The sequence below is a fragment of the Carettochelys insculpta genome, chromosome 17 (assembly GCF_033958435.1).
Source record: "Carettochelys insculpta isolate YL-2023 chromosome 17, ASM3395843v1, whole genome shotgun sequence".
In the NCBI taxonomy this organism is placed as follows: domain Eukaryota; kingdom Metazoa; phylum Chordata; order Testudines; family Carettochelyidae; genus Carettochelys; species Carettochelys insculpta.
The window spans coordinates 4,463,526-4,481,483 of NC_134153.1; the positions used below are offsets into that span (position 1 = coordinate 4,463,526).

The 17,958-nt window shown below is 41.3% G+C and overlaps 1 protein-coding gene across 3 annotated transcripts in view; it reads right to left on the reverse strand.

Moving 5' to 3' along the window:
- GMEB2 (glucocorticoid modulatory element binding protein 2) overlaps nt 1-17,958 on the reverse strand; it is a 51,267-nt gene that overhangs the window by 30,397 nt on the left and 2,912 nt on the right. For 2 of the 3 annotated variants that reach the window (XM_075011537.1, XM_075011536.1), the window contains exon 2: nt 4,673-4,866. In XM_075011537.1, coding sequence (XP_074867638.1) covers nt 4,673-4,803 — 131 coding nt within the window. In that variant the 5' untranslated portion in view covers nt 4,804-4,866. Of the gene's footprint in view, nt 1-4,672; nt 4,867-17,958 lie in introns of those variants that run through there. The other variant, XM_075011538.1, reaches the window with a different exon arrangement.

Below are 17,958 nucleotides of genomic sequence, written 5' to 3' on the forward strand. Positions count from 1 at the left end.
GAAAGAAAGTGCCTGCTTACAGCTTTCTGTACAGGTCAGCGTACCTGAAGATGTGCATGCCATGCACCTTCCTGGACTACCCCATTTTCACGTCACTGAAACATGCAGGGTGATCCACAAGCACCTTCAGCACCATGGAGAAACTCTCCTTCCTATTGATGTTCTTTGTCATAGGATGCTCTGTTGCCATAATTAGAATGTGTGCCATCTGTTGACCCTCCACAGTTAGGGAAACCCATTTCTGCAAACAACAGGCAGTCCTGTAGCACTTTGAAGAGTAAAACAAATTATTAGGTAATGAGCTTTAGGGGGAAAGACCCACTTCTTACCCACAAAAGCTCGTTACCTAATAAATGTTATTTTTTAAGGTGGCACAGGACTGATTGTTCTGATCAACACTGCTACCCCTCTGAGACCATTTCTGCACAGTCATCCAGTATTTTACACACACATCCCACAAACATGGTTCTTCACAGAAGGATGGAATTAATTGCCCAGCACACTTGTATTAACAGTCTGAAGAGTCAGCTTCCCAACACCAAATTGATTCATGGCCAAATAGTACCAGTCTGGAGTTGCCAGCTTCCATGCAGCAATTGCCACGTCTCTCTAGGAATACAGCAGGTCTCATTCTAGTGTCCTTGCATGGGAACGCTGTAGCAAGCTCTGCACGCATTTCCAGGAAGTTAGATCTCTGCAGCTGAATGTTCTGTAGCCACCAATCATCATCCCAGACATGCACGGTGATATAATCTCACCATTCAGTGCTTGTTTCCCAAGCCGAAAAGCAATGGCCCAACATCTGTAGCATTCTGTGAATGCCAAAAGCAATCTAAAGTTACTCCTATATATATCACACAACATATCAAGCCACTGTGAATCTTCTTCAGTCAGGAATGTTGTGATTAACTTCACAGCCATCCGCAATGTCATCATGACACTTATCAGAGCATAGTGTAGCAACCCTAAATAGTTAGGTATATTTTAATAGAAACTTTGCATTACCATGTAACTTTATATTCCCCTGTATCTTTTCATAGAAGCTTTGTACTACTTTGCATCTAACTCCATACTGTACCTAAGACTCCATTTTGAGGGATATGCTCTACTGTATTAGCCTGTAAACCTTGTGCTGTCTCTGGGTGAGGATGGGTATGTGTCAGATGCATCTGGAAGCGCGAATGTGGATGCTTACTAAATTAGCCTCTGGAGCCAGCCTGTCTGGACTACAAAGACTTGGAGGCTGAAGAACAACAAGAACTGGACTCTACAGCAGTGACCCACCCAGAGAGGAAGATTAAGTCCCATCTGCAGGTGACTAGTCACAGAAAAACCTGGGGCAGTGAGAAAGGATCAAACCCATCTGCCACTGACTGGTGACTCATACTGCCTGGGGCAGTGGGACAGAACCAGGAATACTGACCAAAAGCTATAAAAGATGTGTGCACCACTACAGGATTGGGCTCTTCTCACCCTTTTCAACATCGGAGCATTGATCCAGATCAACAAAACCCCATTCCCCACTCCCGTCTAGTAGATTAGAGTGAGCAACTTTGGATAACTATAAGCAACCATAAGACTCTGTGTGTGTGTGTGTGTGTGTGTGTGTGTGTGTGTGTGTGTGTGTGTGTGTGTGTGTGTGTGTGTGTGTGTGTGTGTGTGTGTGTGTGTGTGTGTGTGTGTGTGTGTGTGTGTAAACCAAGTATATTACATGCATATAATATAACATTGCTGTATTCTCAATAAATGCGGCGTTCTTGCCTTACTCATCTAAAAAGATCACATGTGCTTCTTACAAGCATAACAATAGGAAAGCAGTGTGGGATACAAACTTTCTCATAAAGATGCCAGGGTGCACAGCAAACAAGGGCTGTTGGAAAAAAATGTGGTGAAAGAAAGCTGGAAGCCCATGCAATGCTGGGACAGAAAGCTATGTGTCATAAGACACTGAGCAAGGTACCAAGATGTGCCACAATCTGCTCCATCTTCCCAGAACATCTAGCGACAGAAGTTGTTGAGCTGAACTGCACGATAGGTACCCTCAGTGCATTAGACACTGTAATTCACAGTGTGAGCAAATGGTGAATGCTCTCCGCTGATAGCAAGAAAGAATGCATGTTACACACTGATCTTTATCATAGTGATTTTTGAGTGTTCACCCCACTTTTGGTGACAAAACTCTGCAGACAAGGCCTAACTTCTTCCTTGCAACTGAAAGTGTTTATTAAAAGATCTGTGAACAAGTCAACCAACCCATTTTTAGAGATTTGCATTTTATAGCATCTCTGTGTACCTCACAGCTCAGGCTGCCTGGCCTCCTATAAGTTACGCACAAAAGCTGTGGCCACACTACCATGTTGCTTCCAAAAAGAGGAAGCTAATGAGGTATTTTGGAATATGCTAATGAGGCACTTATATGAATATGCAGCGTCTCATTAGCATAATGGCAGCCGCACGCTCTTTGAAAGTGCCGCTTTTGAAACACATGCTGCCCGAGTAGCCGGGGGCCTTTCGAAAAGACCCCTTAATTTTGAAAGCCCCTTCTTCCCATTTGGTTTTGGCAAGAAGAGGCTTTCGAAATCAGGGGGTTGTTTTGAAAGCCTCCCCCCACTACAAGGGTGACATGCATTTTGAATCATGCATGGCTGCCATTATGTTAATGAGGTGCTGCATATTCTTGACAGTGCCTTATTAGCATTTGCCAAAGTCCCTCATTACCATGCCCCTTCCAAAGGAGGGGGCTAGCATGGCCAGAGCTGTATAGTATAAGCCACTGCACCTACAGGCAAAAAAGTTAATTAAAGACAATATATCAAAGTGTTCCTCTACTTTCTACCTTGTACTAGTGTCCCTCCCCAACCTTCAGTGCTTGCTAAGGGAAGGAAAGAGAACTGACTCTGCAGTTAGTCCCTGGCCTGCATCAGCTTAATCTCACAGTACATGCAAAATTAAAAATCTACACCAACTGGAAACCCGTGTAGGCTACTTTGGACTGTAAATATTTCTTCTCAACACTCACAGGATGCCATTGCAATCTTAGCTAGAACAGAACACAGGTGCTATGTGTGTTAATCTTTCACAGTAGGTTTCCATGCAAGGAAGCAAGGGCACGATGGCCAATTGACATCTGCAACTTGTACAAGATCTGGATATTATTCTGCATGACCAGCTCTACTGGATTTGACACATGTACACTCGGATTTTTTGGCAAAGAGGCCCAGTCTAATTATTGCTGCACATTCTCTCCACCCATCTCTTAAGTCCGCGGGGATCAAGGGAGGAAGAGGAAATGACAACCAACTTTCCTGACACTTCAGCAGTTTCACTCTGCATAAACTGCGCGTCTGAAGCAGGAGTTTAAGGAGGATGTAAATCTAAAGGCTGTCCAGCTCTGATAAAGAGGGACAGATGCGGGGTGTGAAAAGACTGACTTTGTGATTCATTGGCTGATTTTGTGTAGTCTAGTGCTGTCTTACATAAAGTTCTCAGCAGATGACTGTAGGTTAAAACGACAATGTTAAGAAATTGCTCTCGTTACAGCCACAGGACATGTACGCTGTTCACAGGCAGCAGGGGCAGCTCTAATGTGGAGATAGGGGATCTTTTGGAGTCATGAGGTAGGTGAAAACTCTCCTAGGATTCCAGAGATACTGATTTGGACCAGTATCAGAGAGGTAGCCGAGTTAGTCTGTATCTTCAAAAACAACAAGAAATCCCGTGGCACCTTCTAGACTAACAGATATTTTGGAACATAAGCTTTCATTGGCAAAGACCCGCTTTGTCATCTGCCTGCTTTGTCTTTGCCCACAAAAAGCTTACGCTCCAAAATATGTTAGTCTATAAGATGCCACAGGACTTCTTGCTTTGGACAAGTAACAGCATGGGAGAGGAGCAGATATTATATTCTGACACATGGTTCTCTCAAACTCTCCTGCTGAAGCTGTTCCACTGTCTATAAACAATTAAACAAAGGAGTAGGTAACTACGTAAAATGGAGGACACTAATTAGGCAGAAATTAAAAAGAGCAGTCACAAGAGTAAAGTGTCTGAATGCAGCATGGAGACTACTTAAAAATACCAAAAGAGAAGCTCAGACTAAACATATACCCAAAAATAAAAAAGGCAACAAAAACACCAAAATAATGCCACTATAGCTTTAAAAAAATAACAGAGGCTGCTAGATGCAAAAATGCATCCTTTAAAAGTTGGGATCAAATTCTAACGAAGAAAATAGGGAAGAGCACAAACTCTGTATACTTTTACAAGTTAGTAGTCAGAGAGAAGTCAGGAAAGAATTTGAGAAGCAATTTGCCAAAGGGGTAAAAACCTAAGAAGCCGTAAGCCTGCCAAACAGGCAGTACAGATGCTAGATGACAAACATGTTAAAAAGAGCACCACTTAAGAAAGACAAGACCATTTCGGAGAGGCTAAATTAATTCTTTATATTGGTCTTCACTGCAGAGGATGTAGGGGAGATATGCAAGATGGTGGTGGAAATCTTGGTTCCCCCCAGTCCCAGAGACAAGTCAAACACAGGCAAGATCACAAGGGACTGACTCAACTCCCACTCTGACTTCTATATTTCCACTGTTATTTGAAGTCTGTTTTGATTGAATGTTAAAGCCCAAACCTCAATGTCACTTCCACCGTATAGGATGAAACCACTTCTTACCCATGTTGAGACAAGTTTGTGGTCACTAGCACAGTTTTCACTTCTTCTACACCACTGCCATCAACCACATTGTCAGGTGTGGTTACCACGACCACCTCCTCCATGTGAACGCTCACTTCTGGGGTTGCCATATTTAGTCAGGAGAGCACAGCAACCACCAGCTACGTGGAGAGGTCCCTCTGTGAACTGGTTTCCTATTATGAAAGAAAGAAAGAAAGACAAAAAATGTGATATATAAGATTATTCCCACTAGTAAAAATGGCTAGAAAGAGAAGAGCCAACATAAATCAGGAGCAAGACTTCATCACATGTAAATCCTGCATTTCAAACAAAATATTAGCAGTTCCCATCCCACTGGTTCCCTCTTGAGAACAGTCAAAGGGAAAAATATATGAACCATAGGCCAGGATGACAGAAAACACAGTATAGGCTTTGTTATTGTGTGGTTGCTATTTCAGAAGCTATTTGAGAACACAAAATTACATGGTTGCTGGACTTCTGCCAGTTAAGCCTCCATTCACAAAGTAAAAGCAATAGGAGAGGCCAGACCTTGCATTGTTTTGGTCCCATGAAATGACACCCTGGGAAAAAATATTGAGGGAGCAGACCCCGCCCATGTCACTTGTATCTTCAACTGGCAAGCTTCACCTAACACAAAAAGCGCTATTCACCAGCAAACTATTTTCTGACAACTGTCTGCCTTATGACTATTGGACTGCATTTTGTTATCTGAAACTCTTCACTTGTTATTCTTTCCTCCCCACAAAATCTACTTTACCAAGGAGACAGGCATCTCCTAGATTTTTCCTGCTATAAATTGTGAGGACACCTCAACTGTTATTGAGTTGCAGCAGCTAAAGTTTACAAGGCTCTGACACAGCCCAGCATCCTCTTTGCCAGCACCTATGGTACTTCACAAAATAGGAACTGCTTTCAGAATCATTAAAAAGGGATAGAAAATAAGACAGAGAACATCTTATTGCCCTTATATAAAGCCATGCTATGCTCACATCTTGAATACTGCATTCAGATGTGGTCTCCTCATCTCCAAAAAGATATATTGGCATTAAAAAATGTTCAGAAAAGGGCAACTAAAATGATTAGGGGTTTAGAAGGGTCTCATATGAAGAGAGATTAAAGAGACAAGGATTTATCTTAGAAAAGAGGGCACTAACAGGTGATATGACAGAGGTATATAAAATTATGAGTGGTGTGGAGAAAGCAAAACAAGGAAAAATTACTTACTTGTTCTCATAATATCAGAACTAGAGGACACCAAATGAAATTAATGGGCAGCAGGTTTAAAAGAAATACAAGGAAGTTCTTCTCACAGCACTCAGTCAATCTGTGGAACTCCTTGCCAGAGGAGGCTGTGAAGGCTAGGACTATAACATGGTTTAAATAACATAGTTTAAAAAAAAGAGCTAGATAAATTCCTGGAGGTTAGGTCCATTATTGACTATTAGCCAGGACGGGTAAGGAATGATGTCCTTAGCCTCTGTTTGTCAGAAACTGCAGATGGATGGCATAGAGAGATCGCATGATCATTACCTGTTCGGTCCACTCCTTCTGGGGTACCTAGCATTGGCAATTGTTGGCAGATATGATCCTGGGCTGGGTGGACCTTTGGGCTGATTCAGTATGGCTGTTCTTATGTTTACCAGATCAAACCACTGGTTATTCTAATTCAGTAGTCTGTCTCTGACAGTAGCCTGTACCAGATGCCTCAAAGTAAAGAGAGAGAAACTTCATAACGATTACTTAACATGAGTGCAAGTAGCATCTTTTTAATCCTATCAGTTAAGAGTTGGCTTCAAAGAGTTACATATACTAGAAAATTCAAGGCAAAAAGATCTCTCAGGATACTTTTTACTGATACTAAAAGGCTGCGTCCACACTAACAAGTTATTTCGAAAGAAGAAGGCTCTTTCAAAAGAGCCCATCAAGCGTCTACACACAAAAAGCATTCTTTCAAAAGTAAATCAATAGAATGTGGCACTCCTTTCGAAACTACTCTTCCTTTCCTGCTTCATGAAGAGAGCCCCCTTTTGAAAGTGACTTTCGAAAGAAAATGTGTGCAGACACTCGGCAGGGTCTTTCTTTCGAAAGAGCAGTCCTCTATTTTCAAACCCTGGCCCATTCTTTTGAAAAAGCAGGGGCTGCATGGATGCTCTTTCAAAAGAGCTGATCGCTCTTTTGATCCACTTTTTTGTGTGTGGACACACTCTTTCGAAAGAACTTCTTCCTGAAGAGCCTCTTTTGAAAGATCTCTGTAGTGCAGAGATAGCCAGAGTTTTAAAACAACAATCCTGGCTACTCTGAAAAAAGTTAAAGACTGTCCATGCACAGCCCAGAGGTGCCCATGGCAGCAACTTAGAGCGAGAAACCCAACTATTAATAATGAAAATAGTTTCTCTCTCTCTCTCTCTCTCACATACACACACACACACACACACACACAATGGAGCAGATAAAACTATCTGCCAAGGGAAGCAATGATATATGATAGAAATAAAATAAAAATTGGTGTACATATGTGTGTGGATACTGTCTCTTCTTTGCCCTGTTTTAAAGAGTAATTAAATATGCATCGGCTGATGGGCCAGATGGTAAGTTGGAGAGGGACATTCAGGCAGAAGAACTTGCATGGTAAAGGAAGGAAAGCAATAATGATCTCGAAAAGGTGAGGGAACAGCAATAGTGGCTATGTACAGCATCTAGGCCAAGGGGGCCCTCAGCTTGGTAGGACTGTAGAGGCTACCACAGTATAAATATCAAAGGATGATACAAAGCTTTCGGGTGTGTACCAGAGAAACAGAGGAGTGGACAATTGTTAAGAAAGCAGAAACTCTGGGCGGCAGCAGAAATGGACTGGAGACAGGGCTTTTTGGGGTGGCATAGCTAAGTCAGGAACTGGAATTAATGGCTAGTGGGCAAGCTTCAAGGGGAAGAGGAAGGGAGGAGGTGAGAGCTCCTCCTTAAGAGGTGGTGAAAAGTGCAATGTGTAAAAGTCTTAAGCACCTGAAAATAGGAAACATGCAAAGTTTTAAACATAAATGTACCGACATTCACACAATACATTAAACAACGATAAAAGAGACATTAAAGATTGAGGGTCTACTCCAAAATTTGTCTAATTTCTTGTAAGGAACAGAAGAGAGTGTCTTCAGGTTTCTGGAAGTCAAAGTGCTTTCTGTATATTGATTGATGGAAACCAGTCAGCTGCAAGATGTAAATGGAAATACCTTCCATTCTCAGAAGGGTTAGCCCAAAACAAAATTTTGCAGAACCGCGTAAAGTGACAGAAAAAACTGTTTTCAAATCAGTGTTACTAAGGGACCAGTAACCAATTTAAGAGGAAAATGTTTTTAAATTTCTGATTTTAATGTTAATGGTGTCCCTTTAAAGACACAACAGTCTCAGCAAACTCTTGCTATCAGCTCTCAATTTTTCTTCCACATTACTGGCTCACCTTCTAATTGCTACTGATTAACGGGACTGGGGGAGAGAAACTCCCTGAAGGATGAGAAGTCTTCTCTGCCTTATTATTCACTGTGGGGAATCTCTTACGCTATGATGTCCAGATTGCCAAGAATTGTCAGCAGAAGATACAAAATTGCACAAAGTATTTGCATATCTCCTGCTGAAAATTCTGTTAGGAGAGGCGTTCCTGATATTTGGCCCGTCTACACAGAGCCATATATCAGGAAAACTCCCTCTGCTGACACATCCCTTTTTCCTTGTGGAATGAGGATGACCAGGATGTCAGCAGAAGGCTCTTGGAGTGGCAATCCTTGCAATCTAGACATAGCCTTTGTTTTCTGGTATAGACAAGGTTATGTTGATCCATGAAGCAGTCACACTGCACCTACGCAGAGCTTAACATTTCCAATATTCTGCATTGCTATGCTCTTTGTTAGAAAGTCGTGTATAATAGATTGCGCTACAGTTGAGTCTTCAGCTATTAATGGACTATTTATTATTCAAAGTTCAGATCTACTTGCAAATATGATTATGCAAAAATGCCATACTCATACTGAGCGGATCTGCTCCTTCCTGCTCTGAATCTCACTTTATTTACCAATGTTATTACAGCAATTATCCCTGCAGAATCAATAAATTTAATCTGAAGTGTAAACTTAAGAACATAAGAACAGCCATGCTGGGTCAGACATCTAGGCCAGTACCGTGTTTTTCAACAGGGGCCAATGCCACAACCCCAGAAGGAGTGAACAGAACAGTGACCCCTCTCCTGACATCCATTTGCAGCCTCTGACAAACAGAGGCTAAGGACACCATTCTTACCCATGCTAGCTAATAAGTATTAGATACTCTTGGCTCTTGTGCCATGAACAAAACTATTAACTAAGTTCTAGTTGTGGGGTCATCTGTGTAAATCTGGTTTACCAAAAGTAGAACCTCATCATTCTTTAAAGAAAAAAAAAATCACTTTTCAGAGCAGATGAATGCCAAGGATGCCATCTTAAACACTTGTGGAACTACTTTCACAGGTGCAAAATAGAAAATTGCAGATAGTTTGGACTGGGGGTTTAGAGATTCAAATATAATCGTTTTCTCGAGTGACAAAAGAGGAAACACCTAACAGAAGCTTACTTAGCGCACTGTCCCTCTCTCACACACACAGCCTCTTCTTCACAGCTAGACTATGTTATACTACCCTACTAAACACACACACACACACACACAAATTTCTATTGCTTCCTGTCTTCAAAAAGGATACCAACACCTGCCTATCCTCTCCTTTCCAGGGTGAGCACTGTTGCTCCCAGCTGCTGGCCTGGCTGTCTTTGCCTTCTTGGCTACAAACCTAAATCAGCCACCCACTTTCTAACCCTTAAGTGCCCAATCCCTGCCTCTACAGAAAGTTGTGGAATCTCCTCTTGCATAAGAATCACAGAGCTCTGAATCATCATCATAATCTGCCAACTCTAGGCAAGAAGCCAACGTAGGCACGGCACTACAGCACACACGGAGAAGGGCTGCTGTTGAACAGCTCCAAACCCATAGATCCAGCCTCTGCCTGCCATCTCCCCTGGCTCTCTGTACCCTTATTATATCATCATCAACCATGGGCTCAGCACCTGTTGATGTTCAATGCCTCCCTCACTATTCCTTCCATCTTTCCCTGCCCAGTGCGGAGAGGCTTAGTTTCTGTAGACTAGCTGTGCACCAGTCTACTATATCATCTACCCATTCTCTGTGGGATCTGCCTCTCCTATTCAAACCATCCATCATGCTGAATACCAGGGCCTTGATTTTTTCTTTGCTGTTCATTATGCAGATATGCCCCAATAGTTGTAACTTACATTGTATAACCTTTTGCAGTAGGTTCTCTTTCGGCTGAATCTTCCTGTATAATTCCCCATTGGTAACCTTCTGCATCTATCCTATTCTCGGGATCTTTCTGTAACAACTCCTGTCAAATGCCAATATCCTTCTCTTCAAATCTTTTGTTATCGTGTGTGTCACACATCCATACAACATGCTGCTGAATATGCACTTTTGAAGATGCTCGGCTCTGTTCCTAAGCTAACTGCTTTGCTTTTCCAGATCTTACCCACCACCTTCAAACTCGCTTTTGCTTTCGCTATTCTAGTCGCTATTTCCTTCTTAAAGGCTAGATCATATATTACGTTGTTTGCCAGGTATGTGAACTTCTCTAGGTTCTCCAGTTCGATCCCATCTATAATGATCTTCCTTCCTATTTCCTTATCTCCAAACACAACTGTTTTTGTTTTATTGATCCTCATAAACAGTCCATACCACTTCTCTTCCTCGTTTAAGACCTTCACTGTTCTTGCTAGCTTCTCATCATCTTCTTCAATGACAACTATATCATTTGCAAACTTCAAGTTGTTGATTCTCATCCCATGCACAGATATCCCTTCTACCTCTTCCTTGATCTTGTCCATTGCTCTCTCTATATGTGCGATGAAGATACTGGGTGATACTGGATCTCTTTGCCTTTCACTTTTACTCATTCTAAACCAACTTCCCATCTTGCCTCACGTTCTCACCACTGCCGCCGCATTGTCGTTGATATCCTTCAACAACCAAATCAATCTCCATACGACTCCAACACCGCCCAAGTCACTTTCTAATCTATACTGTCAAATTCGTTCTGAAAAAAGTTGACAAAGCAAATTGTAGATATCCTTGTTCTTTCATTAAGCTTTCTCCGCTATCAATCTTAGTGAAAATATGTGCTATATAGTACTTCTGTCTTTCCTGAATCCCGCTTGCTCATAGAGGTTCTTCTATCTGCAATCACAGTCTCTCGGTCAGTATCATCATCAGCATCTTGCCTAGAGGACTTATTTAGGGCAATCATTCTGGAGTTCTTCAATTCCAATGCACTTCCTTTCTTGTGTATTGTCACTAGCACAGACCTTGCCCATTCCTTAGGTGCATTCCTTTCTTTCCATGCTGTATTACATAGTTGATGTATTTCCTGAATCATGCTTTCTCCTCCATACTTGATCTTATTTCCAGGGCTCTCTTTGTTCTTTAATCGTTTCACTGCTCTTCCTACTGCCTCCTTCAAAATATTGGTCTTGCTCGGCAGAGAGATCTCTTTCAGCTCTTCGATCAGTTCCTCTGAAACACACGGGTCCAACTGTGCTTTGTACAAATTGGTGCAATATCTCATCCGTCGTTGCACAACCTTCTCCTTGTCCTTACTGTATGCCTTCTACAAACTCCTGGCTTCTCTTGTTCCCCTTTTTTACCTATTCATCCCTCTTTCTTTGACAGCAGCTGATGTCTTTACCCAGAGTCCTGCTTTCCAAAACCAACAGACATTCTTTTCTACATATAGCTCCCTATGTTCAGGCAGAGTCCCAGTGAAATCAGCAGAGCTCAGACCAGGAAAGAGAGTCCACACATGCGGAACTTGCTGCAGATCAGGGCCCCAGCTTTGTATTCCTATACTCATCCTACAGAAAAGCAGAGCAAGAGATAGGCTAAGACAGTTTAAGGCTGCTTGCCAAAAACAAAACAAGTTGCCCTGGATCCTTCCCTTCCCCCTACTTCTTCGCAGCCATGTGGATTATTTAAAAAAAGAGAGAGAAAAAATTGTTTTATATGTCCCCCTACCTCCCACAAGGACTAGCTGCAGATCTGTACTGACCTACATTTAAAAATCTCGATTGTAGTGGTTGACCAATATAAAGATGAGAAAGAGAACTATCATTTCAGCTTCCTTGTACTGTACATACAACCAGTCATGGCACTTTGGGAACAACACTGCAGTCAGCTGTAGTTTTGCTTCCCAAAGGGCAGTACAGGCAACAGCGGTATGAGCTGAGCCAGAACAAGAATTCAGTCAAGCGGATGTACAGATAGCTTTTGCGACCAGTCAGTGCCACTTTCAAACACTAAGTGGGAGGCTGGTTTTTATTTTCAGCTTCAGACTGGACGTGATTGTAACCTGTGTTTCCTGTAAGCTGAGCGCTTGAGCAGCCACACAGAAGAGATTCAGGTGTTGCTCAGCTGATTAACAGCACTCCCACAGCCACCACAGTGGACAACATGTGTTTGCCTTGGTACACATAGAATTTATTTTGCCCAAGGATGGAAAACATTAGGAGGGAACACTGGTTGTAATTCAGGCCCAAATCTTCAGAAAGCTGCACATCTGTGAAATGGGGATTACTACTTCTCCTACATTGGTCGGTCTAGTTTATTTTGAATAGAAGTTCTTTAGGGTAGGAAATGTTTCTTACTGTACATATACAGCATCGAGCATAATGGAGCCTCTAGTTGCTACCAACACCATTACTACATCACATTTAAAACTAAAAATTTGGAGCAAAAAATCTTAAATCAACCCTAACTCTGCCCTCTTATTCCCAGCCTTAAGTCCTTTAAACCAGGGTTTCTCCAAACTTTGTTTACGTTGGAACCCGGATTTTTTTCAGTTTTTTTTTTTGCAGTCCAAAAATGTACATGCATATTAAAAAAAAAAAATGAATGAAAAATTAATAAATTTTCACTGTTTATTATTTATTCACAATAATAATAAATAGTACATAATAATATAAAAACTTGATATAAAATACTTAAGTGCCTAACTTATTGTTTTTACCTTAATTACAATTTAACCAGTATCAGAGGGGTAGCCGAGTTAAGTCTGTATCTTCAAAAACAACAAGAAGTCCAGTGGCACCTTATAGACTAACAGATATTTTGGAGCATAAGCTTTCATGGGCAAAGGCCCGCTTCGTCAGTAGAATTTTAAGAGTTGTAAAGTTTAAGGACCAGTACTTTTTTTCCCCCAAGGATCAGTACTGGGCCGCAGACCACACTTTGGGAAACGCTGCTTTAAACTATAACATCTGCCCACTCGTTTTCTCTGAAAACAATGTGGAGCCTTCAAAAAGGTAAGTCCCGCAAAGTCTGTTGGAATTCATGACGAAGTCCCAGCTCTCGGAGCCAAGAACTTCTCCTCATAGGTACTCCTGTGGCTATGGTGCATGCCACTGCATCCACTCCATCAACAGCTTCCTGCAAAGAAGTCCTCACTATTAGTTTACAGTCCTCCACCAAGGAGGTAAATTCGGGATGGGAATCTGGTGACAGTATAGGAATCTGTGTATATGCTGAATTATGTCTTCCCTTTTTCTTTCTAGTTCATTCCACTGTTGCTTTCTACGCTGTCTCTGTCCTTTTCAATATATTGTCTCTCTGCCTTTAAGACAATGTCTAACTAACTTCTCTGCTGTGCTTGGCCAAGGTTCATCACCACATAAGCACAGAACCAAAACAATCCTATCCAGCTTGTGTCTGTCTTTACAATATGATTTTTTAGTCTACGGAGACATTGAAAACCCAAAGCTTTCAAGCAGCATCAGCTAGTAGTTAGGCTGGACAGACTAGAGCAGTGTTTCTTAACCTTTTTCAGACCATGGAACACCAAACAATAACATTTTTATGAGGCACACTTATGAAAATTTTTCTTCAAAACAAAAAAGTGTCAGGCCAAAAAAAAAAAAAAAAAAAAAGCCAAAGAGCAATATACAGCAAAAAGAATATAAGTAATTTAATCAGGTATCATAGCAACAAAAAAGCAACACTGTATATGGTTTTAATAACAGAAAATATATACCATTAGTGTATTCTTCCAAACACTTACAGCACACCTGAGTGTTGTTTGCAGAGCGTACTTTAAGAAACACTGGACTAGAGCCATTAATTAATTTTTATGAAACTGTAGGCATGTGTGTTGCATGTTTGTGATGAGATTTAATTATAACTATTCTTTTGAAGTGAGAAATTTAGTATTTTATTGATGATTTTGTAAAAAATCTTAATTTTTAAATCATCCAATTTTATCCACCCTCACTATCACTAACAAATTAAACACTGACTGACTATTAACATACCAATGGCATACTGCTAATGGGGCTTTCCTGAGCAAGAGCAAGAGGCTCCAACTGCCATCAGGGGGTGGTAAGAAGGAACCAGGGAATCAGCAGGGCTATATATTAGGCACCATAATGGTCCCATTCTAGGGGGCACCCAGACTGACCCAATGGATGCTGCTCAGTGAAAAATCTCCTGGTGTCTGTACATGCACATGTGCACACACTTAAGTACAATGCACATGAACAAGGACTTGGAACAAAGCAAAGGGTCTTTTCTCATGATCTTTAAGTACAAATGCATTGTCAAGTCTGTTCTACAATTAATGTTACAACAATTGTAGTGAATTAGTGTGCTTTATTTACAACATCAAACATTTCTAAGTAGTTTTTTTATTCCTTTGTTTTACCATGAAATATACTTCAGGCCTGTCCCAGGAGTGAAATCTGTTTCTCATGTATACCCATTACTACAGTGTCTGGGCGAAAATATTTAATTTTACACTAAAATCTAGCATTTGAAGAAGTTAAAAATGGATGAGCTATTTAGTGTATATATAATGTTTTAGAGAAATTAATGCAATGCTCTACCCTACCCAACACTGAATCACAGAACAGTGACAAGGGAGAACTTAGATTTGTTAAAATCAGAAATGTAGGGGTTGAAAAATGGCTCAAAAAATAACTCACCTAGTCCATTTCCCAACACGGAGGCAGAAGTAAGTACACCTAGACTATTCCCAACAGGTATCTAAATTTATACTTAATAAAACTTGAAGTGATAGAAATTCTACAACTTGACTAGGTAATCTGGACAGTGATTAACCATCCTTACAGATGGAAAGTTTTGCCTCATATTTAGGTTTCTTTAGCTGTAAACTCAGCTGACTACTTTTTGCCCATCCCTCAATGGGCACAGAGAACACCTGATTACCATCCTCTCTATTACAATCCTTCAGATATTTGAAGACTTTGTCACTCTCATTCTTCTCTTTTCTAGATTAAACTTGCCCCATTTTTTCAACCTTAAAGAAGTGTTCTCCCTGCCCCACGCCCCCGCCCCCTGAAAGTTTGGTGGCTAAATTAAATATTGGTGAAAGACAGGCTCTTACAAATTACAACTTGAGCCAAAAGAGTACAAGGAATTGCTGGGAAAGCATTCTCTCTTGCTTTGCAGCATACCTCCATGGTCAGAGCAACATCAGGCTGTCGATACATAACAAGGCATTTACTGGGTGAAGCCAGCCAATCATGCCAACTTACATGGTGCTTATAAGAGGCAAACAGGGAGGATATAGGATGAGAAACAACAAAATTAATTTCCTGTTAAGACCTCAGCAAATTTCTACACAACAAAAATTCAAACATCATGCAGATTCTATTTTCTTTTATAATAGCAAATTAAAGGCATATTTTATGTCAACAGCTGCAGCATGGACCATGATGAACTAATCATGCAGTTTTCCTGAAAGTCTGTGTTTCATCCACTTAAAAGGCACAGCAATGTTTGCAACACAATTAATGGCATGCAAAGGCCTCTCATTCCATCCCACAGGACTTTTGCCTGAATGGTACACTACTGCATGTCTGAGTTAACAAGGGCTTTATGTGATTGGGGGGTGAAAGTTGTTTATTATTTAAAATAGGCACACATTTCCTGAGAAGGCAAAGCAGATAGAAGGCCAAGAGAAAAAAAACATTTAAACTTTAGGCAGCAACAGGTTACAAGCAAGGGCAGGGCAGCTAGACTAAGCAAAAGCAGGAGGGGAGTGGATTTATACACATTTCCAGTAGTTATTAAAACTACTGTCAGTTGTGCACTAAACATCCAATGATCCACTACATAATACAGCCATTTATGTTATTTCTTCCACTGTTCAGCAAGGTCTTTTGCCAGTGACTGATTTTACATCTGTAAAATGCCTAGAACATTATGGATACTATATAAACACCTGCTAATGATGTCTAGTAACAGAGAGGAAGCCGTGCTAGTCTATACACTATCAAAACAAAAAGCAGTCAAGTAGCACTTTAAAAAGACTAGCCAAACAGTTTATTAGGTGAGCTTTCATGGGACAGACCCACTTCTTCAGACCATAGCCAGACCAGAACAGACTCAATATTTAAGACACAGAGAACCAAAAACAATAAGCAAGGAGGACAAATCAGAAAAAGGTAATCAAGGTGAGCAAATCAGAGAGTGGAGGGGTGGGGAGGGGGGGAAGGTCAAGAATTAGATTGAGCCAAGCATGCAGACGAGCCCCCATAGTGACTCAAAGTTCCCATCACGATTTAAACCATGTGTTAATGTGCCGAATTTGAATATAAAAGCCAGCTCGACTGCTTCTCTTTCCAGAACGATATGATAGTTCTTCTTCAGTAACACACATACCTTGAGGTCATTGACAGAATGCCCCATTCCATTCAAATGTTGACTAACTGGTTTGTGGATCTGGAGTGTTTTGATGTCTGTTTTGCGCCCGTTGCCCCTTTGTCTAAGGGAGTTAGAAGTCTGTCCAATATATAAAGCATCTCGGCATTGTTGGCACATGATGGCATATATGATGTTAGTAGAGGAGCATGAGAAAGTGCCCATGATTCTGTGAGTAACCTGGTTAGGTCCAGTGATGGTATTTCCAGAGAAGATATGTGGACAAAGCTGGCAGCGGGCTTTATTATTAAAGACCTAAAACCTATTCTTAATCAGGATGCTACACTGCAGAAGGCCCTGGGTGACATGCCTGTTCTCTCCTACAGACAACCTCCCAACCTCATGAGGATCCTCACTAACAGGCACAGTCTATACCCCAAGAACACCAGTCCTGGAAACTTTCCCTGCAACAAGCCCGCTGCCAGCTTTGTCCACATATCTTCTCTGGAAATACCACCACTGGACCTAACCAGGTTATTCACAGAATCACGGGCACTTTCTCATGCTCCTCTACTAACATCATATATGCCATCATGTGCCAACAATGCCCAGATGCTTTGTATATTGGACAGACTTCTAACTCCCTTAGACAAAGGGTCAACGGGCACAAAACAGACATCAAAACACTCCAGATCCACAAACCAGTTAGTCAACATTTGAATGGAATGGGGCATTCTGTCAATGACCTAAAGGTATGTGTGTTACTGAAGAGGAATTATCGCACCGTTCTGGAAAGAGAAGCAGTCGAGCTGGCTTTTATATTCAAATTCGGCACATTAACACATGGTTTAAATCGTGATGGGAACTTTGAGTCACTATGGGGGCTCGTCTGCATGCTTGGCTCAATCTAATTCTTGACCTTCCCCCCCTCCCCACTCTCTGATTTGCTCACCTTGATTATCTTTTTCTGATTTGTCCTCCTTGCTTACTGTTTTTGGTTCTCTGTGTCTTAAATATTGAGTCTGTTCTGGTCTGGCTATGGTCTGAAGAAGTGGGTCTGTCCCACGAAAGCTCACTTAATAAACTATTTGGCTAGTCTTTAAAGTGCTACTTGACTGCTTTTTGTTTTGCTAATGATGTCCTGCAGTACCTTAAAAACTAAAACTCATTTATTAAGTAATAAACTTTTGAGAGTAAGACCAAGTGGTTCTTATCCATGAGAACCCATTATCTAAAAGATAAATAAATTTGTTAGTCTTCAAGATGCTATAGGACTACTTGTTATTTGTGAAGCTACAGATTAATGCAGCTACCCTCTGAGACTGCTAATGATGTAACATGCAATACAGATGTTAAGAAGCCAATGCCAGGCACAACAGTGAATCACAGAGACCACACAAAAGCAGCCCATCAAGGCCTTTTATCAGAGCTTATCAAAAATTTGCAAGTGGAACCAAATATTCCTTAGGCTGCCTAGTTCTCTTGATGCCCACCTAGTGAGTTCCCAGGTTTCCTCTGGGCAGCAGCCTCAA